The sequence below is a fragment of the Pan troglodytes genome, chromosome 7 (genome assembly GCF_028858775.2).
Source record: "Pan troglodytes isolate AG18354 chromosome 7, NHGRI_mPanTro3-v2.0_pri, whole genome shotgun sequence".
Taxonomy (NCBI): Eukaryota; Metazoa; Chordata; class Mammalia; order Primates; family Hominidae; genus Pan; species Pan troglodytes.
This window is the reverse complement of record NC_072405.2, coordinates 59,050,854-59,078,012: the sequence shown is the minus strand read 5'-3', so window position 1 is coordinate 59,078,012 and position 27,159 is coordinate 59,050,854. Positions and strand designations below refer to the sequence as shown.

At 35.5% G+C, this 27,159-nt stretch overlaps 1 protein-coding gene across 8 annotated transcripts in view; it reads right to left on the bottom strand.

Annotated features, from left to right (window-relative positions):
- The window catches only part of SNTG1 (syntrophin gamma 1), an 869,847-nt gene that overhangs the window by 279,802 nt on the left and 562,886 nt on the right, over positions 1-27,159 (bottom strand). For all 8 annotated transcript variants that reach the window (XM_063817091.1, XM_009455347.5, XM_009455346.5 and 5 more), the window contains one exon: positions 14,052-14,154. In XM_063817091.1, the coding sequence (XP_063673161.1) occupies positions 14,052-14,154 (103 nt within the window). The remainder of the gene's footprint in view (positions 1-14,051; positions 14,155-27,159) is intronic.

Sequence of the window (27,159 nt, the reverse complement as noted above, 5' to 3'; positions counted from 1 at the left end):
CTATGTAGGGGACATTCTCCTGGATAATATCTTGAAGAGTGTTTTCCAACTTGGTTCCATTCTCCCTTTCACTTTTAGGCACACCAATCAAATGTAGGTTTGGTCTTTTCACATAGTCCCATATTTCTTGAAGACTTTGTTCATTCCTTTTCATTCTTTTTTCTCTAATCTTGTCTTTACACTTTATTTCATTAAGTTAATCTTCAATCTCTGATATCCTTTCTTCTATGTGATCAATTTGGCTATTGATACTTGTGCATGCTTCACAAAGTTCTCATGCTGTGTTTTTCAGCTCAATCAGGTCATTTATATTCTTCTCTAAACTTATTATTCTAGTTAGCAATTCCTCTAACCTTTTTTTAAAGGTTTTTATCTTCCTTGCATTGGGATAGGACATGATCCCTTAGCTCAGAGGAGTTTGTTATTACCCACCTTCTGAAGCCTACTTCTGTCAATTCATCAAACTCATTCTCCATCCAGTTTTGTTCCCTTGCTGGTGAGGAGTTGTGATCCTTTGGAGAAGAAGTGGTGTTCTGGTTTTTGGAATTTTCAGACTTTGTGTGCTGGTTTTTCCTCATCTTTGTGGACTTATCTATTTTTGGTGTTTGATGATGGGGCCTTTGGATGGGATTTTTTGTGGATGTCCTTTTTGTTGATGGTGATGCTATTTCTTTCTCTTTGTTAGTTTTTCTTCCAACAATCAGGCCCCTATGTTGCAAGTCTGCTGGATTTTGCTGGAGGTCCATTCCAGACCCTGTTTCCTAGGTATCACCAGCGGAGTCTGCAGAACAGCAAAAATTGTTGCCTGTTCCTTTCTCTGGAAGCTTCTTCCCAGAGGTGCACCTGCCAGATGCCAGCCAGAGCTCTCCTGTATGAGGTTTCTGTCGACCCCTGCTGGGAGGCATCTCCCAGTCAGGAGGCATGGGGGTTAGGGACCCACTTGAGGAGGGAATCTGTTCCTTAGCAGAGCTTGCACTCTGTGCTGGGAGATCCATTCAGAGCCAGCAGGCAGGAACGTTTAAGTCTGCTGAAGCCGTGCCCACAGCCTCCCCTTCCCCCAGGTGCTCTGTCCCAGGGAGATGGGAGTTTTATCTATAAGCCCCTGACTGGGGCTGCTGCCTTTCTTTCAGAGATGCCCTGCTCAAATAGGAGGAATCTAGAGAGGCAGTCTGGCTACAGTGGCTTTGCAGAGTTGTGGTGCACTCTACCCTGTTAGAAGTTCCCATCAACTTTGTTTACACTGTGAGGAGAAAGCCGCCTACTAAAGCCTCAGTAATGGTAGACGCCCTTCCCCCCGTCAAGCTTGAGTGTCCCAGATCAACTTCAGACTGCTGTTCTGGCAGCGAGAATTTCAAGCCAGTGGATCTTAGCGTGCTGGGGTCCGTGGGGGTGGGATCTGCTGAGCTACACCATTTGGCTACTTGGCTTCAGCCCCCTTTCCAGGGGAGTGAATGGTTCTGTCTCATTGGCATTCCAGGATCCACTGGAGTACAAAAAAAAAAAAAAAAAAAAAAACTCCTGCAGCTAGCTTGTTGTCTGCCCAAATGGCTGCCCAGATAGCATAAAATATTTTAAATTAAGGTATGTGTATTTTTACACATAATGCCGTTATGGAACATTTGATAGACTATAATATAAGAATAGGCATAACTTTTATATGCAACAAGAAGCCAAATAATTTGTGTGTCTTGTTTTATTGCTATATTCCCTTTATTTTGCTGATCTGGATCTAAACCAGCAATATCTCCAAGATATGCTTATGTATGCTGTCAACTACAGACTCTATATTTAATGATGAGCACAGGCTGAAAATGAAATGATGGAGAAAAATATTTCATTCAAATGATATAAAAGGGAGCAGAGTGACCATATTTATTCCAGACAAAAATAGACTTTAAATATAAAAACCTTCACAAAGAAAGATATTTTATAATAGTAAAACTGTCAATTCACCATGAAGATGTAACAATTATAAATATGTATATGCACCTAACAGCCAAATATTCAAATATATGAGGCAAACTTTGACAGAATTAAAGGGATAGACAGCAACACAATAATAGTATGACATTTAAGTCCTCAACTGCTACTAATTTATAGAACCACTACACAGAAAGAATAACAAAATGGAGGACATGTGTGACACTAAGCACTAATTTGGCTTAACACATATACAGAACACTTCACTCAACAATAATAAAATATACATTCTTCTTATGTGTACACAAAATATTCTCCCTAATAGTTTACATATGTGGTCACAAAACAAATCTTATTAAATTTAAGAAGATTGAAATCATATCAAATATCTTTTCTGATACAATGGAATTAAAATGGAAATCAATAGCAGAGAGAGAACTGAAAAATACACAAATGAGTGTAAATTAAGCAATGAAGTTTTGAAAAACCAGTAAGTCAAAAAGAAATCACAAGGGACTTAAAAATATTTTAAACAATATCCAACAAATTAAAATGAAACACAACATACAAAAACTCATGGGATGCAGCAAAAGCATTACTAAGAGAGAAAATTTTATGAGTAAACATATGTATTTTAAAGCAGTATGTTGCAAAATAATTTAAAAACCTCAAATCAACAACCAAATTTTACCATTCAAAAACTAAAAAAAGAAACAAACTAAACCCAAGGTAGCAGAAGGAAAGCCATTATAAAGATTAGAGCAGAAATAAATAAAGTGGAAAAAAGAAAGACAGTATAGAAAATCAACTAAGCAAATAGTTGGTTTATTGAAAAGATCAACAATATTGACGAAATCTTGACTAGGTTAATAAAAAAAAGTAAAATATGCAAATAAAAATTAAAAGTGAAATATTGCAGGGGGAGCCAAGATGGCCAAATAGGAACAGCTCCAGTCTACAGCTCCCAGCATGAGCGATGCAGAAGATGGGTGATTCCTGCATTTCCAACTGAGATACTGGGTTCATCTCATTGGGGAATGTCAGAAAGTGGGTGCAGGACAGTGGGTGCAGTGCACTGAGCGTGAGCCGAAGTAGGGCAAGGCATTGCCTCACCTAGGAAGTGCAAGGGGTCAGGGAATTCCCTTTCCTAGTCAAAGAAAGGGGTGACAGATTGCACCTGGAAAATTGGGTCACTCCCACCCTAATACTGCACTTTTCCAATGGTCTTAGCAAACGGCACACCAGGAGATTATATCCTGCGCTTGGCTTGGAGGGTCCTACGCCCACGGAGCCTCACTCATTGCTAGCACAGCTGTCTGAGATCAAACTGCAAGGCAGCAGCGAGGCTGGGGAGGGGCATCCGCCATTGCCAAGGCTTGAGTAGGTAGACAAAGCACCCAGGAAGCTCAAACCGGGTGGAGCCCACCGCAGCTCAAAGAGGCCTGCCTGCCTCTGTAGTCTCCGCCACTGGGGGCAGGGCATAGCCAAACAAAAGGGAGCAGAATCCTCTGAAGACTTAAATATCCCTGTCTGACAGTTTTGAAGAGAGTAGTGGTTCTCCAAGCATACAGCTGGAGATCTGAGAATGGACAGACTGTCTCCTCAAGTGGGTCCCTGTCCTCTGAGTAGCCTAACTGAGAGGCACCCCCCAGTAGGGGCAGACTGACACCTCACACGGCCAGGTACTCCTCTGAGACAAAACTTCCAGAGGATCGATCAGGCAGCAACATTTGCTGCTCACCAATATCCGCTGTTCTGCAGCCTCCACTGCTGATACCCAGGCAAACAGGGTCTGGAGTGGACCTCCAGAAAACTCCAACAGACCGGCAGCTGAGGGTTCTGACTGTTAGAAGGAAAATTAACAAACAAAAAGGACATCCACACCAAAACCCCATCTGTTCATCACCATCATCAAAGACCAAAGGTAGATAAAATCATAAAGATGGGGAAAAAACAGAGCAGAAAAACTGGAAACTCTAAAAATCAGAGTGACTCTCTTCCTCCAAAGGAATACAGCTCCTTACAAGCAACGGAACAAAGCTGGATTGAGAATGACTTTGATGAGTTGAGAGAAGAAGGCTTCAGATGATCAAACTACTCCAAGCTAAAGGAGGAAGTTCGAACCCATAGCAAAGAAGTTAAAAACCTTGGAAAAAAATTAGATGAATGGCTAACTAAAATAACCAATGCAGAGAAGTCCTTAAAGGACCTGATGGAGCTGAAAACCAAGGTACGAGAACTACGCGATGAAGGCACAAGCCTCAGTAGCCAATTCGATCAACTGGAAGAAAGGGTATCAATGATGGAAGATCAAATGAATGAAACGAAGCTAGAAGAGAAGTTTAGAGAAAAAAGAATAAAAAGAAATGAACAAAGCCTCCAAGAAATATAGGACTATGTGAAAAGACCAAATCTATGTCTGATTGATATACCTGAAAGTGATGGGGAGAATGGAACCAAGTTGGAAAACACTATGCAGGATATTATACAGGAGAACTTCCCCAATCTAGCAAGGCAGGCCAACATTCAAATTCAGGAAATACAGAGAACACCACAAAGATACTCCTCGAGAAGAGCAACTCCAAGACACATAATTGTCAGATTCACCAAAGTTGAAATGAAGGAAAAAATGTTAAGGGCAGCCAGAGAGAAAGGTCGGGTTACCCACAAAGGGAAGTCCATTAGACTAACAGCTGATCTCTCAGTAGAAACTCTGCAAGCCAGAAGAGACTGGGGGCCAATATTAAACATTCTTAAAGAAAAGAATTTTCAACTCAGAATTTCATATCCAGCCAAACTAAGCTTCATAAATGAAGGAGAAATAAAATACTTTACAGACAAGCAAATGCTGAGAGATTTTGTCACCACCAGGTCTGCACTAAAAGAGCTCCTGAAGGAAGCACTAAACATGGAAAGGAAAAACCGGTACCAGCCACTGCAAAAACATGCCAAATTGTAAAGACCATCGAGGCTAGGAAGAAACTGCATCAACTAACGAGCAAAATAACCAGCTAACATCATAATGACAGGATCAAATCCACACACAACAATATTAACATTAAATGTAAATGGGCTAAATGCTCCAATTAAAAGACACAGACTGGCAAATTGGATAAAGAGTCAAGACCCATGAGTGTGCTGTATTCAGGAAACCCACCTCACGTGCAGAGACACACATAGGCTCAAAATAAAGGGATGGAGGAAGATCTACCAAGCAAATGGAAAACAAAAAAAGGCAGAGGTTGCAATCCTAGTCTCTGATAAAACAGACTTTAAACAAACAAAGATCAACAGAGACAAAGAAGGCCATTACATAATGGTAAAGGGATCAATTCAAGAAGAAGATCTAACTATCCTAAATATGTATGCACTGAATACAGGAGCACCCAGATTCATAAAGCAGGTCCTTAGAGACCTACAAAGAGACTTAGACTCCCAAACAATAATAATGGGAGACTTTAACACCCCGCTGTCAACATGAGACAGGTCAACGAGACAGAAAGTTAACAAGGATATCCAAGAATTGAACTCAGCTCTGCACCAAGCAGACCTAATAGACATCTACAGAACTCTCCACCCCAAATCAACAGAATATACATTCTTTTCAACACTACACCACACCTATTCCAAAATTGACCACATAGTTGGAAGTAAAGCACTCCTCAGCAAATGTAAAAGAACAGAAATTATAACAAACTGTCTCTCAGACCACAGTGCAATCAAACTAGAACTCAGGATTAAGAAACTCACTCAAAACCACTCAACTACATGGAAACTGAACAACCTGCTACTGAATGACTACTGGGTACATAACTAAATGAAGGCAGAAATAAAGATGTTCTTTAAAACCAATGAGAAGAAAGACACAACATGCCAGAATCTTTGGGACACATTCAAAGCTGTGTGTAGAGGGAAATTTATAGCACTAAATGCCCACAAGAGAAAGCAGGAAAGTTCTAAAATTGACACCCTAACATCACAGTTAAAAGAACTAGAGAAGCCAGAGAAAACACATTCAATAGTTAGCAGAAAGCAAGAAATAACTAAGATCAGAGCAGAAATGAAGGAAATAGAGACACAAAAAACTGTTCAAAAAATCAATGAATCCAGGAGCTGGTTTTTTGAAAATATCAACAGAATAGATAGACTGCTAGCAAGACTAATAAAGAAGAAAAGAGAGAAGAATCAAATAGATGCAATACGAAATGATAAAGGGGATATCACCACCGATCCCACAGAAATACAAACTACCATCAGAGAATATTATAAACACCTCTACGCAAATAAACTAGAAAACCTAGAAGAAATGGATAAATTCCTCGACACATACACCCTCCCAAGACTAAACCAGGAAGAAGTTGAATCTCTTAATAGACCAAAAACAGGCTCTGAAATTGTGGCAATAATTAATAGCTTACCAACCAAAAAAAGTCCAGGACCAGATGGATTCACAGTTGAATTCTACCAGAGGTACAAAGAGTAGCTGGTACCATTCCTTCTGAAACTATTCCAATCAATAGAAAAAGAGGGAATCCTCCCTAACTCATTTTATGAGGCCAGCATCATCCTGATAACAAAGGCTGGCAGAGACACAACAAAAAAAGACAATTTAAGACCAATATCCCTCATGAACATTGATGCAAAAATCCTCAATAAAATACTGGCAAACCAAATCCAGCAGCACATCAAAAAGCTTATCCAACATGATCAAGTGGGCTTCGTCCCTGGGATGCAAGGCTGGCTCAACATATGCAAATCAATGAACGTAATCCAGCATATAAACAGAACCAACAACAAAAACCATATGATTATGTCAATAGATGCAAAAAAGGCCTTTGACAAAATTCAACAACGCTTCATGCTAAAAACTCTCAATAAATTAGTTATTGATGGGACGTATCTCAAAGAAATAAGAGCTATCTATGACAAACCCACAGCCAATAGTCTACTGAATGAGCAAAAACTGGAAGCATTCCCTTTGAATACTGGCACAAGACAGGGATGCTCTCTCACCACTCCTATTCAACATAGTGTTGGAAGCTCTACCCAGGGCAATCAGGCAGGAGAAGGAAATAAAGGGTATTCAATTAGGAAAAGAGGAAGTCAAATTGTCCCTGCTTGCAGATCACATGATTGTATATTTAGAAAACCCCATCGTCTCAGCTCAAAATCTCCTTAAGCTGATAGGCAACTTCAGCAAAGTCTCAGGATACAAAATCAATGTGCAAAACTCACAAGCCTTCTTACACACCAATAACAGACAAACAGAGAGCCAAATCATAAGTGAACTCCCATTCACAATTGCTTCAAAGAGAATAAAATACCTAGGAATCCAACTTAGAAGGGATGTGAAGGACCTCTTCAAGGAGAACTACACACCACTGCTCAATGAAATAAAAGAGGATACAAACAAATGGAAGAACATTCCATGCTCATGGGTAGGAAGAATCAATATCGTGAAAATGGCCATACTGCCCAAGGTAATTTATAGATTCAACGCCATCCCCATCAAGCTACCGATGAGTTTCTTCACAGAATTGGAAAAAACTACTTTAAAGTTCATATGGAACCAAAAAAGAGCCCGCATCGCCAAGTCAATCCTAAGCCAAAAGAACAAAGCTGGAGGCATCACGCTACCTGACTTCAAACTATACTACAAGGCTACAGTAACCAAAACAGCATGGTACTGGTACCAAAACAGAGATAAAGACCAATGGAACAGAACAGAGCCCTCAGAAATAATGCTGCATATCTACAACTATCTGATCTTTGACAAACCTGACAAAAACAAGAAATGGGGAAAGGATTCCCTATTTAATAAATGGTGCTCGGAGAACTGGCTAGCCATATGTAGAAAGCTGAAACTGGATCCCTTCCATGAACCTTATACAAAAATTAATTCAAGGTAGATTAAAGACTTAAATGTTAGACCTAAAACCATAAAAACCCTAGAAGAAAACCTAAGCAATACCATTCAGGACATAGGCATGGGCAAGGACTTCATGTCTAAAACACCAAAAGCAATGGCAACAAAAGCCAATATTGACAAATGGGATCTAATTAAACTAAAGAGCTTCTGCACAGTGAAAGAAACCACCATCAGAGTGAACAGGCAGCCTACAGAAGGGGAGAAAATTTTTGCAATCTACTTATCTGACAAAGGGCTAATATCCAGAATCTACAATGAACTCAAACAAATTTACAAGAAAAAACAAACAACCCCATCAAAATGTGGGTGAAAGATATGGACAGATACTTCTTGAAAGAAGACCTTTATGCCACCAACAGACAAATGAAAAAATGCTCATCATCACTGGCCATCAGAGAAATGCAAATCAAAACCACAATGAGATACCATCTCACACCAGTTAGAATGGCGATCATTAAAAAGTCAGGAAACAACAGGTACTGGAGAGGATGTGGAGAAATAGGAAAACTTTACACTGTTGGTGGGACTGTAAACTAGTTCAACCATTGTGGAAGTCAGTGTGGCGATTCCTCACGGATCTAGAACTAGAAATACCGTTTGACCCAGCAATCCCATTACTGGGTATATACCCAAAGGATTATAAGTCATGCTGCTATAAAGACACATGCACACATATGTTTATTGTGGCACTATTCACAATAGCAAAGACTTGGAACCAAGCCAAATATCCAACAATGATAGACTGGATTAAGAAAATGTGGCACATATACACCATGGAATACTATGCAGCCATAAAGAATGATGAGTTCATGTCTTTTGTAAGGACATGGATGAAGCTGGAAACCATAAAATTCTCAGCAAATTATCGCAAGGACAAAAAACCAAACACCGCTTGTTCTCACTCATAGGTAGGAACTGAACAGTGAGAACACAATGACACAGGAAGGGGAACATCACATACCGTGGCCTGTTGCGGGGAGTGGGGAGTGGGGAGGGATAGCATTAGGAGATATATCTAACGTTAAATGATGAGTTAATGGGGGCAGCATACCAACATGGCACATGTATACATATGTAACTAACCTGCACGTTGTGTACATGTACCCTAAAACTTAAAGTATAATAAAAAAAAAAAGAAATGAAGGTGGGAATTGAACAATGAGAACACATGGACACAGGAAGGGGAACATCACACACCAGGGCTTGTTTGGGGGTATGGGGAGGGGGGAGGGATAACATTAGGAGATACACCTAATGTTAAATGATGAGTTAATGGGTGCAGCACACCAACATGGCACATGTATACTTATGTAACTAACCTGCATGTTGTGCACATGTACCCTAAAACTTAAAGTATAATAAAAAAAAGAAATGAAATAGTAGGCATTACAACTGATGCCACAAAAACCAAAATGATTGTTAAAGAGTAATATGGACAATTATGTGCCAACAAACTGAATAATCTAGAAAAAATAGATAACCTTCTAGAAATATGTGACATACCAACAATCAATTATGAAGAAACAAAAAATACAGACAGACATAGAACTAGTAAGGAAATTGAATCATTAATAAATTCCTCACAAAAAACGTAGGGCCCATGACCAGATGGTTTTACTGTAGAACTTTACCAAGCATTTAAAGAGGAATTAGCACTGATCCTTCTCATACTCTTTCAAAAAAATTTGATGAGGGGAAAACAGTTTCCAGCTTGAAGTGAACATTACCCAGATACCGAAACCAAGCAAAGATACTACAAAAAATAAAACTACAAACCAATATTCCTGATGAATATTAATGCAAAAGTCCTCAAAAAGATACTAAAAAACTGAATTCAACTACAAATTTAAAAGATTATACACCATGATCAAGTGTGACTTATTCCTGAAATGCAAGGATGGTTCAACATGAAAAAAAATCTATGTAATTAACACATCACAATAACAGAATGGCAGAAAAAAAATCCCACATAGACACCTCAGTTGATGAAGAAAAAAGCATTTGCCAAATTCAATATTTTCACAATTTAAAACATAATACATTTTACAAACTAGGAATAGAAGGAAATTACCTCTACATAATGAAGGTCATTCATATATAAAAAGCCCATAGCTAACATTATACTGAATAATGGAAAACTGAAAGCTTTCCCTCTAAGATTAAGAATAAGGCAAGGATGCCCACTCTCAAGTCTTCTATTCAACATACAACCAAAAGTTCTAGCCAGAAGCAATTAGGCAAGACTAAGAAATAAAAGTCACCCAAATTCAAATGAAGAAGTAAAATTATCTTTGTTTGCAGATATGAGCTTATATGTAGAAAACTCTAAAGTTTAAACACACACACAAAAATGTTAGATCTAATAAACAAGTTTAAGGAAGTTGCAGAATAGACAACATAAAAATTCAGTTGTTTCTATCCATTAACAATAAAAAACAATTTTATTGATAATAGCATCAAAAAGAATAATTAGGAATAATCTCACCCAAAATTTTAAAGTCTTTACACTGAAAACTACAAAATATCATTGAGAAATTAAAGATGAAACAAATAAATAGAAAGACATCCCATGCTGATACACTGGAAGAATTAATATTGTTAAAATGTTCACGCTAAGCAATGCAATCTACAGGTTCAATGCAATCCCTATCAAAATCTCTATGGTATTATTTTGCAGAAATAGAAAAACTATCCTAAACTTCATACAAAACCTCAACGAATTCTGAATAGTCAAAAATTCTTGAGAAAGAAAAACAGAGCTGGGGCTTTACACTTTCTGAACTCAAGATACATTACAAAGCTGCAATAATAAAAACAATGTGGTACTGGCATTAATGCAGACACATAGAACAATGGAACGGAATAATCCCAAAATTAACCCTCAATATGTGATGAAATTATTTTAAACAAACATGTTAAGGTTATACAATAGGGAAAGAATAGTCTTCTCTTCAATTAATTATATTGGGAAAACTGGATATCCTCATGCAAAAGAATGTTGGGCACTTACCTTATACTATGTATAAAAATTGACTCAACACAAATCAAATACCTAAACATTAGATTTGAGCTGTAAAAAATCCTAGCAGAAAAATTAGATAAAAATCTTTATGACGTTGGATTTGGCAATTATTTTCTGAATATGACACCAAAAACACAGGCATTAGAAGCAAAAATAGACTTGACTACAGAAGAATTAAAAATTTTGTAAAATAAATAAAATGATTAACAGAGTGAAACAGCAACCTTTGAAATGGGAGAAAATATGTTCAAACCATATGTCTGGTAATACGTTAATAGCCAGAGTATCTGAAGAATTCTTACAACTCAACAACAGCAAAACAAATAACCAGATTTAAAACTGGATAGTAGACTTGAATAGACATGTCTTCAAAGAAAATATGCAAATGGCCAATAAATATGTGAAAAGACGCTTAACATTACTGATTATCAGGGAAATTCAAATCAAAACCACAGTGAATTATCATCTGACAACAATTAGAATGGCCACTATCAAAACCAAAACAAAACAAAGCAAAAAAACAGAAAATAAGAAGTGCTGGTGAGGATATGCAGAAATTGGAAGCTTTGCCTGTTACTTAAGAGTATAAAATGATGCAGCTACTATGGAAAACAGTATGGTCATTCTTCAAAAAATTAAAAATAGAATAAACATATGATCCAGGAATCCCACTTCTGAGTATGTATCCAAAATAACCAAAAGCAGAGTTGTGAATGATATTTGTACACTCATGTTCATTGCAGCATTATTCACAATAACAAAGATGTGGAACCAATCTAAATGCTCACTGTTTGAGGACTGAATAAAGAATATGTGGTATATGCATATGAAAGAATGTTATTCAATCTTAAATAGGAATGAAATTTTGTCCTATTCTACAACATAGATGAGTCTTAAGGACATTATGCTAAATGAAATAAGCTAATCACCAAAAGAAAATACTGGATTATTCCAAGTGCATAAGGTGTCTAAAGTAGTCAAATTCTTATAAACAAAATACAATGGTGTTTGCCAGTGGGTGGGTCTGGGGAAAATAGGGAATTGTTTAAGGGGTATAGAATTTCCATTTTGCAATATCAAAAGTTTCTGGTGATATGTTACACAATAATGTACATAGACTTAAGACTACTCTTCTGAACACTTAAAATGGTAAAGATGGTAAATTTTATGTTATGTGTTATTTACCACAATAAATAACATGCTCACTTTGGAAATAAATTTCACAATTTATTTATTTTAATTAATTATTTATTTATTTTTGAGATGGGGTCTTACTCTGTCACCCAGGCTGGAGTACAGTGACACGATCTCAGCTCACTGCATCCTCAGCCTACCAGGCTCAAGCCATCCTCCCACCTCAGCCTCCCAAGTAGCTGGAACCACAGGCACATGCTACCATGCCTGGCTATTTTGGGTTTTTTTTGTATTTTTAGTAGAGATGGCATTTTGCCATGTTGTTCAAGTTGGTCTTGAACTCCTGAGCTTAGGTGATCTGCCGGCCTCAGCCTCTCAAAATGCTGGGATTACACGCATGGGCCACTGCACCCCACCTAAATTTGGCAATTTATTAACAAGTTAATTATACATCTTTCTAGTCACTCAGCAATTCAATTCTTAAGTACTTATTGTAATAAAATAAAATTACAAAACTGCCAAAAGCCTTATACAAGAAGCTTCCAGTGATGGGATTGCTGGGTCAAATGGTATATACCCAATACATATAAATCATTCTATTATAAAGACGCATGCATGTGTATGTTCATTGCAGCACTATTCACAATAGTAAAGACATAGAATCAACCTAAATGCCTATTAGTGATAGACAGGATAACAAAAATGTTGTACATATACACCATGGAATACTATGTCACCATAAAAAAGAACGAGATCATGTCCACTGCAGGGACATGGATGGATGGAGCTGGAGGCCATTATCCCTAGCAAACTAACACAGGAACAGAAAACCAAATACTTCACATTCTCACTTACAAGTGAGAGCTATTTGATGAGAACACATAGACAAATAGAGGAGAACCACGCACACTGTGGCCTTTCAGTGGGATGTAGGGTGGGAGGAGGGACAGGATCAGGATAAATAACTAATGGGTACTAATTTCAATAACTGGTTTGTGTACAACGAACCCCCATGACAAAAGTTTACCTATGTTACAACCCTGCACTTGTACCCCTGAACTTAAAATAAAAGTTAAATAAAAGAACGTTTCCAGCAGCTTTATTTATTATAGCAAAATACTGGGAACAGTGCTGGTATCTTCAACAGAAAGATGCATTAATAAATGTAGTACATTCATACAATGGAATAATAAACAGCAAAATAAACAGCAATATAAATGAACAAACTAAGAAATATGTGGATCTAAGAAATAAGTGAATCTGAAGGAAATTATTCATAATGAAAGAAGCCAGAATAAAAAATAAAGTATAATTCCATTCTGTAAAGTTCTAGAAGAAGCAAAATAATGTATGAAGAAGAGAGTGTAAGTGAGTAGTCATTTCTGGGCTGTTATTTACTGGGAACAGTTTTATGATTGTAAGAAGTGGATTAAGCAAATGTGTGCCTTTTCAGAACTGATCCGACTGTGCAAGATCTTTGCATTTTATTGCATACAAATTATGTCTCAGTGAAAAATATATTATTCTTCAATTTTTCAGCAAAAGCATTAGATAATATACATTTCATTTTAGAAAATGGAACATGAAAATAAAATTGACAAATAACTTTTTAAGTAGTTCTATGTAAATTAGTACATTCCCTCAAAGGCAAACGCTTTTTTTCATCTTCTCTCATCAGAATAACTTAAGCACATATTCTTGTTTAGTATTAATTTTTAGTTAGAGAAAATACATTCACTAAATATTCTGATGAAATTTAATAGACATGCATAATGCATACATGATATTTGATATGCCTATTTTTAAAACAAATAATACTTCTCCAATTGTAGGTTAGAAAAAACTGTAATGTGGTGAATCTATTCTTCAAGAAAAATAACATCTGTTCCCTTTTCATAAAGGTTAGTAGAACACTTTGTAATATAAAAATGTTTACAGTCAGGCAAAAATCTCAACTTTAAGGAGAAATCACCAATTATTGCCAAAATAATAATTATGTAACTATAATGATGTGAGCACTTTTATCTATTCTTTATAAATGCTTACATGCACAATCTTCATTCAATGGGAGTTTGAGGAAAGCAGGTGCTCTTTTTAAAAATGACACTGTTAGAGTCACTTCTTCTCCAGCATTCCGAAGAACCTGAACCTGAAAAAAAGAATAAAAAGAATACAAACATCATTACATTTATCATGTTATATGATGGCAAAGCCTTGAAATTATTGGTTGTTTCATTTATCATTGCAGTAAGAGCCATCAATGTTCATCCTCTTGTCACATTCTGTGATCACCTGTTTATACACAACGTGAATCTTCCATTCATACTTGTTGAGGTCTTCCTGAGTTTATGGTCTATATTAGGCAATATGAGGAATCAAGAAGTCCACAGAAAGGCAGATAGAATGTTCAGGTCACTGTATTTACTGGTAAATTATTAATAATTGTTGAGCACCTATTTTGCACCAATAAATTGGATAAGCTTTGGAGCATATGTTATGTAACATAAAATAAGCTAAGATGTAAGAGAAAATGATTCTAAAAGCATAAAAATCTGATTCTGCCAATATTGACCGGAGTACTAATTCAGATTAAAGCAAATTGACCCAATTCACTCTAATCCTCTTGCAAAAAATAAATAGGCATTACATATTCTACTTAATATTTTCTTTTCTTTCCCCTGCAAACCTGTTATTATCAATAGCATCAGTTGTAATATAATGTTGAAGTCTGTTATTATCAATAACTCTCAACATTTTTTAAAATATAGAATTAGTAAGTCTAGTTCTTCCAGTTAAAATAATTTCAATTTCTCCAAGAATCATATCCAAAAATATAAGCCATGTAAAAATTTTAAAATTTAAAAAAAATTAAAAGAACAAGAAGCTGAAGAGTTATTTATAGCAAACACACCTGAAAAAGATATTAATGTGTTTATAATTTTAAACTATCATGTAAAATAAGGAGACAAGAATAACCAGTGAAAAAGCAGTTAATAAACATGGAAATATATCTTGTTAAATACATAGAAAACTTGTTCAACCGCAATTAAAGAATTGGCTACTTAAAACCAATTTAGAATGACTTCTGGCCCTGACAAGATGGCACAGATGGCTGGGCATGGTGGTTCATGCCTGCAATCCCAGCACTTTGGGAGACCAAGGCAGGTGGATCATCTGAGGTCTGGAGTTCGAGACCAGCCTAGCCAAAATGGTGAAACCCCGTCTCTACTAAAAATACAAAAAAAATAAAAAATAAAAAAAAATAACCGGTCTTCGTGGCAGGTGTCTGTAATCCTAGCTACTCGGGAGGCTAAGGCAGGAGAATCGTTTGAACCTGGGAGGCGGAGGTTGCAGCGAGCCGAGACCGCACCTCTGCACTCCAGCCTGGGCAGCAAGAGCAAAACTCCGTGAAAAAAAAAAAAAAACAAAAAACGCACAGGCTCATCTCTCTCTGCTCCTCCCAAAGAAGTACAACTGTAAACACTGAAGAAAATACAAAAGACAACCAAATAAGAACTCTGAAAGACAGAAGGAGAAGGAAAATCTGATTAGGGGTCTCAGGCCAGCACTGGACAGCACAGAGGCCGGATACCTTACCTGCTCCACCAGAGGAACACCAAACAGGCCGGGCACTTTCTCAGCCCCATCATTAAAACAGAAAGCACGCTATATAGGCTCATACCACCTCTGGATTGTAAAGGAGCCACACTAATACCAGGCAAGGCGGCAAACATCAGTGAGCGGTGACAACGGGAAGCCAGCAGAAGTGCTAGCCTTCCCCCTGGGCCTCAGAACACTCTGCCCCACTCAGAGGCACTGTGTAACCAGGATCATTGGCAGGGGTACCTCCTCATACGTGCCCAGTGAGGGAGGCCACTTTGTCAAGGTCCTGAGACTGTCCTCCCCTGCCTAGAGACACCATCCTAGTGGAGAGTACCAGCAAAGATAGACCTGCTTCAAGGTCCCCATTATCCTACCTCCTCTACAGCAGGGAGGAACCCTCCATAACCAGCACTGACCTGGGAAAGCTTTTTCCATCCCTTCAAACAATCCCAGCAGGGAACAGTGGGTGCCCAGTGACACAAGATAAATCAGTCAGAACAAAGCAGCACCAAACGGCTCTAAAACATATATTGTAAATGGAACCATGGACCACAAACCCGTGAGCTAAACGGTAAATTTCTGCTTAAAAAAAGAAGTCTCAAGTAAGAGGCAGAGTCACCTAATATAATAAACAAAATGACCAGGATATAGTAAAAAGTATATGTCATATTGAGAATCAGAAAAATCACAATTTTAAAGGGAAGAAATAATCTACTAATACCAATGAGATAAATCACATATTGGAACTCTCTGACAAGGATTTTGAAGCAATCAACAAAAATGTTGCCATAAGAAATTACAAGCTTTTTGATTCAAGTGAAAAATTGTAAAATTTCAGCCAAAAAAGTTATGTTATAATATCCAAATAGATATTATACAAATATTTTTTCATAAATTTTAAAATCACTTGGGAATAGTTCAATAACAAAGTAGGAATGAGAGAGAGTAGAATTAACAAAGATGAGGACAGAATAATAGAATTCACCCTATCTGAACAATAGAGTAGATAGACCAAAAAAAAAAAAGAAAAAGTAACCTGAAGGATAGTAACAAAATGTATAAAATGCATATCATATGAGTCTTAGATGAGAGGAGAAAGAAGAGGGACTGAAAGAGTATTTAAACATATAATGTCTGAAAATTTCTCCAATTGGATGACAGACATGAGCCCACAGATTTAAGAAGCTTAACAAACCTCAAAAGGATCCTGCCAAATAAATCTACACTAAGACACATCATAATTAAAATATTGCAAACTAAAGATAAAAAGGAACAAACTTTTAAAACTTTTAAAAGGAGCCAGATAAAGGACTTATGTAAACATTATTAAATATTTTAACAAATCAAACAATACAACATGATCAATGCAAATCAGATAATAAAAAATGATCAAATGGAGTTTAATCCAGGAATACAAGGTTGGTTTAACATTAGAAGATCAACTGGTGTAATTAACCACATAAAAACCTAAGTTGAAATATCAAAAAATATTTGTCAATATTCAAAATTCATATCTGTTGAACACTTTAAGCAAAGTAATGGTAGAACGGAACTTCCTCAAACTGGCATAGGGAAGCTATAAAAAAAAAACCTACAGGTAATATCATTACTAAATGGTAAAAGACTAAAGGCCTTAACGACCTAAGTTTAGAAAAAATAAAAGAGTGTCCACACTGTCTACTTTTAGTCAACATTTCCATAAAGGTACTAGGCAGGACAGTATAGAGAAAAAATTTAGGTATCTATATTTGGAAAGAAGGAATAAAAGCCTCTATCTGCAGATGACATGATGGCTTACAAAAAGTGCACTAGAATCTACCAAAAAAAAAAAAAAAAAAAGCTCCTGGAACTAATCATAACTAATCTTTTTAGCAGAGTTTGAGGTAATAAGATAAATATAAAATAATCACATTTCTTTATAAACAATCAGAATTTCTAGTTTAAAAAAACTATAAAATCACCAAAACCATGAAATATTTATGTATCAATCTAACAAAAGTAGTAAAAGCCCTGTATACAAAACATTGCTATGAGTAATTTTTAAACATTTAAATATATGTGTCACAAGACTCAATATTTATCAAACCTAATCGACATATGGAAATTCCAGCAGACTTTTTTATAAAAATTGACAAACTGTTATTAAAATTCATGTGGAAATTTAAAAAATCCAGGATAACCAAACCACCTTTGGAAAATCAAAGCAAAGCTATTAAACCAACATCGTTTGATTTTAAGAGATATAAAGAAACTATAATCATCAAGACATTGTGTTATCAAATAGATAAAGTAAAATAAAATAATAATATAACATGATATAATGTAATATAATTAATATAATATATGTCCAGAAATAAATGCAAACAAAAATAAACAACAATTTTTCAACAATGTTGCAATGGAGTAGAGAAAGTAAAATCTTTTTAACAAATTGTGCTGGGACTATTTCAAATCCTCATTAGAAAAGAAAAGGAGCTTTGAGCTATACCTTACACGACATACTAATACTAACTCAGAGTGAATCAATTACCTGAATGTAAAGTCTAAGCTTATAAAACTTCTAGAAGTAAACTTTGGAGAAAACCGTTGTGGCATTAAGGCAGGATTTATTTTTGTAGTTATTAATCCAAAAGTACATCCAATAAAAACACAAATTGTTAAGTTGGGAGTAATCAAAATTGAACCATTCTTTTCTATGCAATATACTTTTAAGAAAGTCACAAACTTTGAGAAAATATTTGTAAATCTTTTTCTGATAAATAATATATACTTGGAATATGTTTCAGAACACTCAAAACTCAATAATAATACAAACGCCTAATAAAACATGAGAAAAAATCTTAGGCAAGTATATCCTTGAACTTATGTTCAAGGCAAATTAGTGCATTAAAATATGCTTAACATAATAGCAATTAGTGAAATGTAAATTAAAACTATAATGAGATACCACTATAAATCTTCTGAAATGTCCAAATTATGTATGCCTCACATACTAAGTGTGTGTAAGGTTTTGGAGGAACTGGAATGCTTAGAGACTAAGAATTAAAATTGAAAATGTCACAATGATTTTGGAAAATAATTTATCAATTTCATAAAATTGAAACAAGCCATACTACATGATTTAGTAAATTAATTTTTAGAAATTTATCCAAGAGAAATCAGAGTAAATGTACTTACAAATACTTTTCATGAATATTCATAGAAGCTGTATTTTTAATCAGAAAATTTAGAAAACTCAAATGTCCATCAAAAGGTAAATGGGTAGACAAACTGAGATATATCCTTATAATGGAATGTGACTCCACATAACAAGAAAAAAAGCAATGAGTGATGGGTACATGATACCAGGTGAATAAATATAAAATAATTATATTTAGTGAAAGAAGCCAGAAAACATACTATTATATAATTACATTTACATAAAATTGTAGAAAATGTAAACAAATGTATAGCGCCACAAAGCAGATTAGTGATTGTTCATGGAATGGGGAGAAGAGAAGTGGCAGAAGGACAGATTATACAGTGGCAAGATTAAACTTTTAGGGTAAATGAGTATTTTATTACCTTGATTGTGTTGGTGGGTATTCTATGTCATGGATTGCTGGACACAGTACTGTGAAGATAACAATTCTGCCCTATTTTTCTATAGATTTAGGACAATCTCATTGAAATTTCCAGTGTTTTTTCTTTTACTTTTTTTGGCTTAGAATGAATTTATGAACTTGGCTTATGTATTTGTATTGACATTATATTATAACCTCTATATATTGATATAATCAATATTATGTGACTCTATTGGGAATTTCTGATAAATTAAAATATATGGGGCAGTGGAAAAATAGCTAAGTACTCATATTCTATATTAAGTGTACAATAGATAATATCTAGGATTAAACAAAAAGAAATAATGGCATGAAAATCAATTTTGAATAAGTATATAAATATGGGAATATGTAAATATGTAAATATGGTTATAGATATGGGAAAAATATGACATGTATAGGTTAAATATGGTTGCCTATGAAATAGGCACTGGGCAGTTGCTTTACTTTTAAAGCTTTATATTTGTGCTTCAATCAAAGTTTTTTTCAAGTATCAGTGAAAAATATAAGAACGTTAAACAATAATAAAATCTCACCCTAAAGAGATAATGAGTTTTTAAAATATAAGGTCAGTTATGAGTATCTGTGTAATCATAATTTTAAGTCTTTGACAAACACACATTTCTTAATTCATGCGGGCTTATTAATCTTTTCAGGGAATAGGATTGAGATAGTGTGTTTTTTTTTCAGTTTTTCTTCTATGCTTTAAATGCATATTATATCAGCCTGATACTGTCAGGATGGAAAATACAGGTTCTATATCTTGAATAATAATGAACGAATTATTCCTGCCAAATAAGAAATAACCAATAAATCCAGTTGTCCTTTTTACTTTCATTCACATTTCATAATTCAAATAAAATGTTGTGAATTTTAATCAGATAAAGTATTAGCACAGTTATTCTCTCAAACTGCTATAGATGAGTACCCAAGCAAGAGGGTTGATAAATGGTGACAATCAATAAGAATAGAAAAGAGAAATTAAGTTCAAATAGATATTTATGCGTTTAATCTAATATTAAAACCACTACAAATCTAATGACTCAGTTCATGAACTGAAAGCTCTTAAGTTCCATTCATCGATTAAGAAGAAAAGTTCATACAACATTTTTTGGTTCTTTGCCCTTTCTGGTTTCCTCTTGGAGGCCATTCTAACTTCTATGAGATTCTAAGGAGGAATTTAGCTACCTGCCACTGCTCTGCAATATAAAGCCAAGGATGTCCGTAGTTGAGCTTGCTTTTAATTGATAAAAAGAGGGCACTGCTGCTTTGTCTAGGCATATTTTAAGCACACATCAGGAAACACACACACACCTCCCTTCACAGACAGCAAGGGCAGGAAGATTAGCTTGTGAGGATCATAGTTAACTGGCCTCATATGATGTCAGGAAATCAAGTAAGATTTTGATCTTAAGAGAGTCAGATTCACGTATTTCTGCCCGCTAGTAACAATGATGGAAAACGGTCACTTAGATATTGGACTCATCCCACTTGACATAGTAAATTATTTCCTTATTCTGGATCCTATCTGAAAAGGATCTTAAACATGACTTTGAGGGTTGATTTTGAAACAGGTCACTTTACAGATAAAATAACTAGGCTAATCTAGAAACTATAACACACTTTACTGTTCACTCTAAAACACTGACTATATGTGGAAACCAAATAAATGTATCTTTTTTTATGCAGTCATTTACGAACTGAAGGAAAAATAAGAAGTTGGCTTTTTACAGGTACTACTGGGTGAAAGCTTTGGTTGAAACTGTAATGTAAAGGCTTTCATGCCAGTGTTAGGGAGTCCTCCTGCCATTTGTGTGTCTACTAGCATATTCATGTTTCCAGAGGAGTCTTCTGGTGGCAGGGTGAGGGAGCATACTGCCCTTCTGTGTTTTCCTGCAGGTATATACATTCACAACTGCAGATTGCTCACAGGGTCATGGCAGTTGCTAGCCATGGGCAGGAGATAAGGCCTTCTTAAGAGAGAAGCATTTGAGCAAGAAATGAGTCTGTAATATTCACAAGAGCTGTTACTGTTGTATTGGAAAGTAAATCAAGTGTAGCAGCAGAAATTACCCAGCTGGAAAGTAGGGTACAGAGCTGCATCTAAGAAAACCTTATCACATAACTTTTGGAAGTAGTGGGTTAATCAACTATGTGAAGTCAAATATAATTGGGAACGTGGAGGAAATAACTCAAAAAAAAAAAAAGAATTTGACATGATTGAGTCACATCAGCTCTCATCTTGGTTGCTGCAACCACAGGATACAGGACAGAGCTGGAAAAGCTAGAAATACATCACATTAGGGATGGGGAGTCAGATTATCGTCAACATAATAGTTCAAGGAAGGTAATGTGATGTTCCTGGGGAGGCATTGTATGTATTCATTCACTTTATTATTTTTTTCTGCATTTTAATTTTTAAAAATACTTCATAAATATGTAGAAATGACATAGGAATCTTTCAATAGGCATTTCTAGTCTAAATTTTATGTCGTTTAAAATGAAAAGTCCCAACAAGAAGGTCCGTCTGGTTATATGATGAAAGAAAGAACTATGAATAATTTAAAATTTCAGAATTCCTAAAATTTCACAATTCCTAAAATTTCAGCCTAAAATAATGTATAATTATGCAATAATGTTTGATTTTGATAATTATTTATTACAATTAAGAATGCAGTTTCAGCTCTCAGCTCTAATAAAAATAACAAATCTTAGTGAAACTAATCATAATACAATAATAATAAATCACTGAATTTCAATATAGAAAAGAGCCACCTATTTTAGTTAGAAAAGAATATTGAAACATTTGATAAAATTGTACTTATTTAAGGTAATGACTTAATATTTAAGGCTATGACTGAAAATAATTCGTTGTTTTCAAAGACTCAATTAAAACAAGATTTTATGTGATAAAAGTGCATAAAGAGACATATCATTCTGAGTTAAACTAATTGAAGTAAAATACATTATTAGGTAGTTCACATGGCTATGGAAATACTATTTCAGCATTTGTTGTAATTCCAAGATGATTTCCTCAATGATTCAAGCAACATTTTCTTTTTTCTTTTGATTGTTATGTGGCCAACTGAGTAGCTCAAGATCCATTAAGCAAGTTAATTTAAATTTTACAATTGATAAAAGTTCTACTTTGAAAAAGCATCAGGAACAGAGTGATAAAACTGAGTTTTATCTAATTCTTAAAGAAGAGATGATTCCAGTAGAAAATCATGTATCTTCAAACCATTTTATTAAAGTAAATTTAAATGAAAATTAAAAATAAAGGCAGATGTAGTAGTATAAATAAAATAAATGAGACAATTATTAATATAAATACATATGCCAATACTGTATTTTGAATACAGTATTAGCATATGGAATTCAGCAAGTGAGAAATGAAATTTTGCTATGAGCAAGTGGTCTTTATTTCAAAAGAGAAATCCTGAATAAATATCCATGAATTATTATGAATATAATTAATTTCCTCAACAAGTTGTATGTGTGTGTGTACATATATATGTGTATATATATATGTGTGTGTGTGTGTGTGTGTGTGTATACATATATACATGTTTCTCCCTTCAATTAAAGATTCTGAAAGGATGTTTGGTCAAATTGAGCAGAAATTCCTAATGAAAACTCTAAGAAAAGTAGGAATAGAAAAAAAAATTCCCTGGCATATCCCCCGCAACCCTCCAACTTAGGGCTCTCTTTAATATTTCTAAAAGAAATTTCAATTTTTTATTTACCTGTATTTGCTGGAACTCATCAAATTTGTTGAAAAATAATGGAGATAATGGTCATCTTTATTTGGTACCTGACTGTATTTGACATGGTTTTATTATTTTTGTTTTTTTTTCAGCAATTACCAGCTGTCTTTATTTATATAAAAGTATACTAAATACCCTCAATATATAGAAGTAAAAAATATTATATATATAAATAGAAAATTTCCATGTACAAAATCTTTTTTAAAAATTATACACATATATACAGTGTTGACCTTAGAAGCTGTATCTTAAATCTTAAACTCTGTATAATTTGTACAGTAGATTTATAAAAACATAGTTACTGGTCAAATGTTTAATCAACACCACTCAAGTCAAAGTGCTAAATGATAAAGCGTATTAGGAAGGTGCCCAAAATACAGAAGTCTCCTACATTTAGTACACTAATTGAAGGTTTGCCAATTGTTTTAAATTTCCAAATGTACTCCTTAAAAGAAAATAGGAAAAGAACCTAAATACAGTATTACAAACATTAGAAAAGTCCCAGAAAAGTCTGCACAATTTCCATGTAGTTTCCTACACGGTTTGAAGTCAGCCTCTCAAAAGCTCTTCAAAAGTTCATTCAGGAATATGTAAGGCATCCATTCATTTGTTTTTGGTTGGATGATCTGGTTCTTCCTCTGTACAGAATATATCATCTAAAGGATCATATGCATAGAAGGTGCCAGAATTTTAAAAAATACAACAAAATTGGAAATGGTTGTACCATCATGCTCCAAAATCCCCGTTTGTATTTCCGTGTACTTTACTATCTTAAGAGTTCTGTTTTCTGCATATGGCTAGCCAATTTTCCTAACACCATTTATTAAATAGGGAATCCTTTCCCCATTGCTTGTTTTTGTCAGGTTTGTCAAAGATCAGATGCCTGTAGATGTGTGGTGTTATTTCTGAGGCCTCCGTTCTGTTCCATTGGTCTATATATCTGTTTTGGTACCAGTATGCAGAAAACTGAAACTGGATCCCTTCCTTATGCCTTATACAAAAATTAACTGAAGATGGATTAAAGACTTAAACGTAATACATAAAACCATAAAAACTCTAGAAGAAAACCTAGACAGTACCATTCAGGACATAGGCATGGGCAAAGACTTCATGACTAAAACACCAAAAGCAATGGCAACAAAAGCCAAAATTGACAAATACATCTCATTAAAATAAAGAGCTTCTGCACAGCCAAAAAAACTATCATCAGCATGAACAGGCAACCTACAGAATGGGAGAAAATTTTTGCAATCCGTCTGACAAAGGACTAATATCCAGAATCTACAAAGAACTTAAACAAATTTACTAGAAAAGAACAACTCCATCAAAAAGTGGGCAAAGAACAGGAACAGACACTTCTCAAAAGAAGGCATTTATGTGGCCAACAAACATATGAAGAAAAGCTCTTCATCACTGGTCATTAGAGAAATGCAAATTAAAATCACAGTGAGATACCATCTCACACTGGTTAGAATAGCAATCACTAAAAAATTCAGGAAACAACAGATGCCGGAGAGGATGTGGAGAAGTAGGAACGCTTGCTTTTTCACTGTTGGTGGGAAGGTAAATTAGTTCAACCATTGTGGAAGACAGTGTGGCAATTCCTCAAGGATCTAGAACTAGAAATACCATTTAACCCACCAATCCTATTACTGGGTATATACCCAAAGGATTATAAGTTATTCTACCATAAAGACACATGCACACATACGTTTATTGTGGCACTGTTTACAACAACAAAGACTTGGAACCAATCCAAATGCTCATCAATGATAGACTGGATAAAGAAAATGTGGCACATATACACCATGGAATACTATGCAGTCATAAAAAGGATGAGTTCATATCCTTTGCGGGGACATGGATGAAGCTGGAATCCATCATTTTCAGCAAGCTAACACAGGAACAGAAAACCAAACACCACATGTTCTCACTCTTAAATGAGAGTTGAACAGTGAGAACACAGGGACACATGGAGGGGAACATCACACACTGGAGCCTGTTGTGGGGTGGGGGGCTATGGGAGGGATAGCATTAGAAGAAATACCTAATGTAGATGATGGGTTGATGGGTGCAGCAAACCACCATGGCACGTTTATACCTATGTAACAAACCTGTGCGTTCTGCACATTTATCCCAGAACTTAAAGTATAATAAAAAAAGACTTCATTACATTTATTTATTAATGACTATTTAGTGAATACTTTTTATGGGCTAAGTGTCATGCTGGGCTCTTGGAACCCGTCTGTCAATAACATGGCTTGCTGTCATCATGGTCATTCCCTAGTGCTCATTTTCAAGGGGCAGGAACAGATGATGGAAGATAGACATTAGGTGAGCACGAAATAAACAATATGCAAGCCCAGAAAGGGAGACATTGAGAGGTGCTCATATGCAAGGAAAATGGCAGGAAGAGCAGACAAGCAAGAGCAGAGCTGTGTGGAGAGTTATTTTAAATAGATCAATGAAGGTAGGACCCATTGATAGGATTTCCGACCAAGGGATAGAGGGAGATAAGCATATTTGCCATATAGATACTTAGGTAAAGGGCATGCTAGACTCTATGGAAACATTGAAAAACTGAGTGACTTGCTCAAACATAGCACCTAATATATGGCAGACTGACAAATAAAACTACATGTAAACGTGAGTTCTCCATTTTTTTCCACTGTGCCATTTTCTTAAAATAGTCAGTGGCAAATCTTGCAGAATTTCTTAAAAAAACCTATTTTACTCTCATAGCAATTTCAGGATGATCATCATCTATCAACTTCTTCATGCGTCTTTATCTATAGAGCCCAGCTGCACAGCACCACTTCACAGCCCTAGTTCTGAGAAGGAAGACTCTACCTAGATACAGAAAACAAGATAGAATGGACTAAGTAGCTTCTTTCCACATTAATAAGACTCCATTTGTTTAAGTTACTTACTTGTGTATATTTTCTTTTGAGATCCAGAAGCAGAGTTTAAATTAACTCAGCAAACATATATCAAATATCTATCACATTCAAAACACCATATGAGGTAACACAGAATAATCAATGAAGAAATGAAGTTGATAAAGCCCTTTAGTTCTAGAGACTTCTTTTTTTTTTTTTTACTGACTTTTTTTTTTTATACTTTAAGTTTTAGGGTACATGTGCACATTGTGCAGGTTAGTTACATATGTATACATGTGCCATGCTGGTGCGCTGCACCCACTAACTCGTCATCTAGCATTAGGTATATCTCCTAATGCTATCCCTCCTCCCTCCCCCCACCCCACAACAGTCCCCAGAGTGTGATATTCCCCTTCCTGTGTCCATATGTTCTCATTGTTCAATTCCCACCTATGAGTGAGAATATGCGGTGTTTGGTTTTTTGTTCTTGCGATAGTTTACTGAGAATGATGATTTCCAATTTCATCCATGTCCCTACAAAGGACATGAACTCATCCTTTTTTATGACTGCATAGTATTCCATGGTGTAAATATGCCACATTTTCTTAAACCAGTCTATCATTGTTGGACATTTGGGTTGGTTCCAAGTCTTTGCTATTGTGAATAATGCCACAATAAACATACGTGTGCATGTGTCTTTATAGCAGCATGATTTATAGTCCTTTGGGTATATACCCAGTAATGGGATGGCTGGGTCAAATGGTATTTCTAGTTCTAGATCCCTGAGGAATTGCCACACTGACTTCCGCAGTGGTTGAACTAGTTTACATTCCCACCAACAGTGTAAAAGTGTTCCTATTTCTCCACATCCTCTCCAGCACCTGTTGTTTCCTGACTTTTTAATGATTGCCATTCTAACTGGTGTGAGATGGTATCTCATTGTGGTTTTGATTTGCATTTCTCTGATGGCCAGTGATGATGAGCATTTTTTCATGTGTTTTTTGGCTGCATAAATGTCTGGCAAACCGAATCCAGCAGCACATCAAAAAGCTTATCCACCATGATCAAGTGGGCTTCATCCCTGGGATGCAAGCCTGGTTCAATATACGCAAATCAATAAATGTAATCCAGCATGTAAACAGAGGCAAAGACAAAAACCACATGATTATCTCAATAGATGCAGAAAAAGCCTTTGACAAAATTCAACAACCTTCATGCTAAAAACTCTCAATAAATTAGGTATTGATGGGACGTATTTCAAAATAATAAGAGCTATCTATGACAAACCCACAGCCAATGTCAT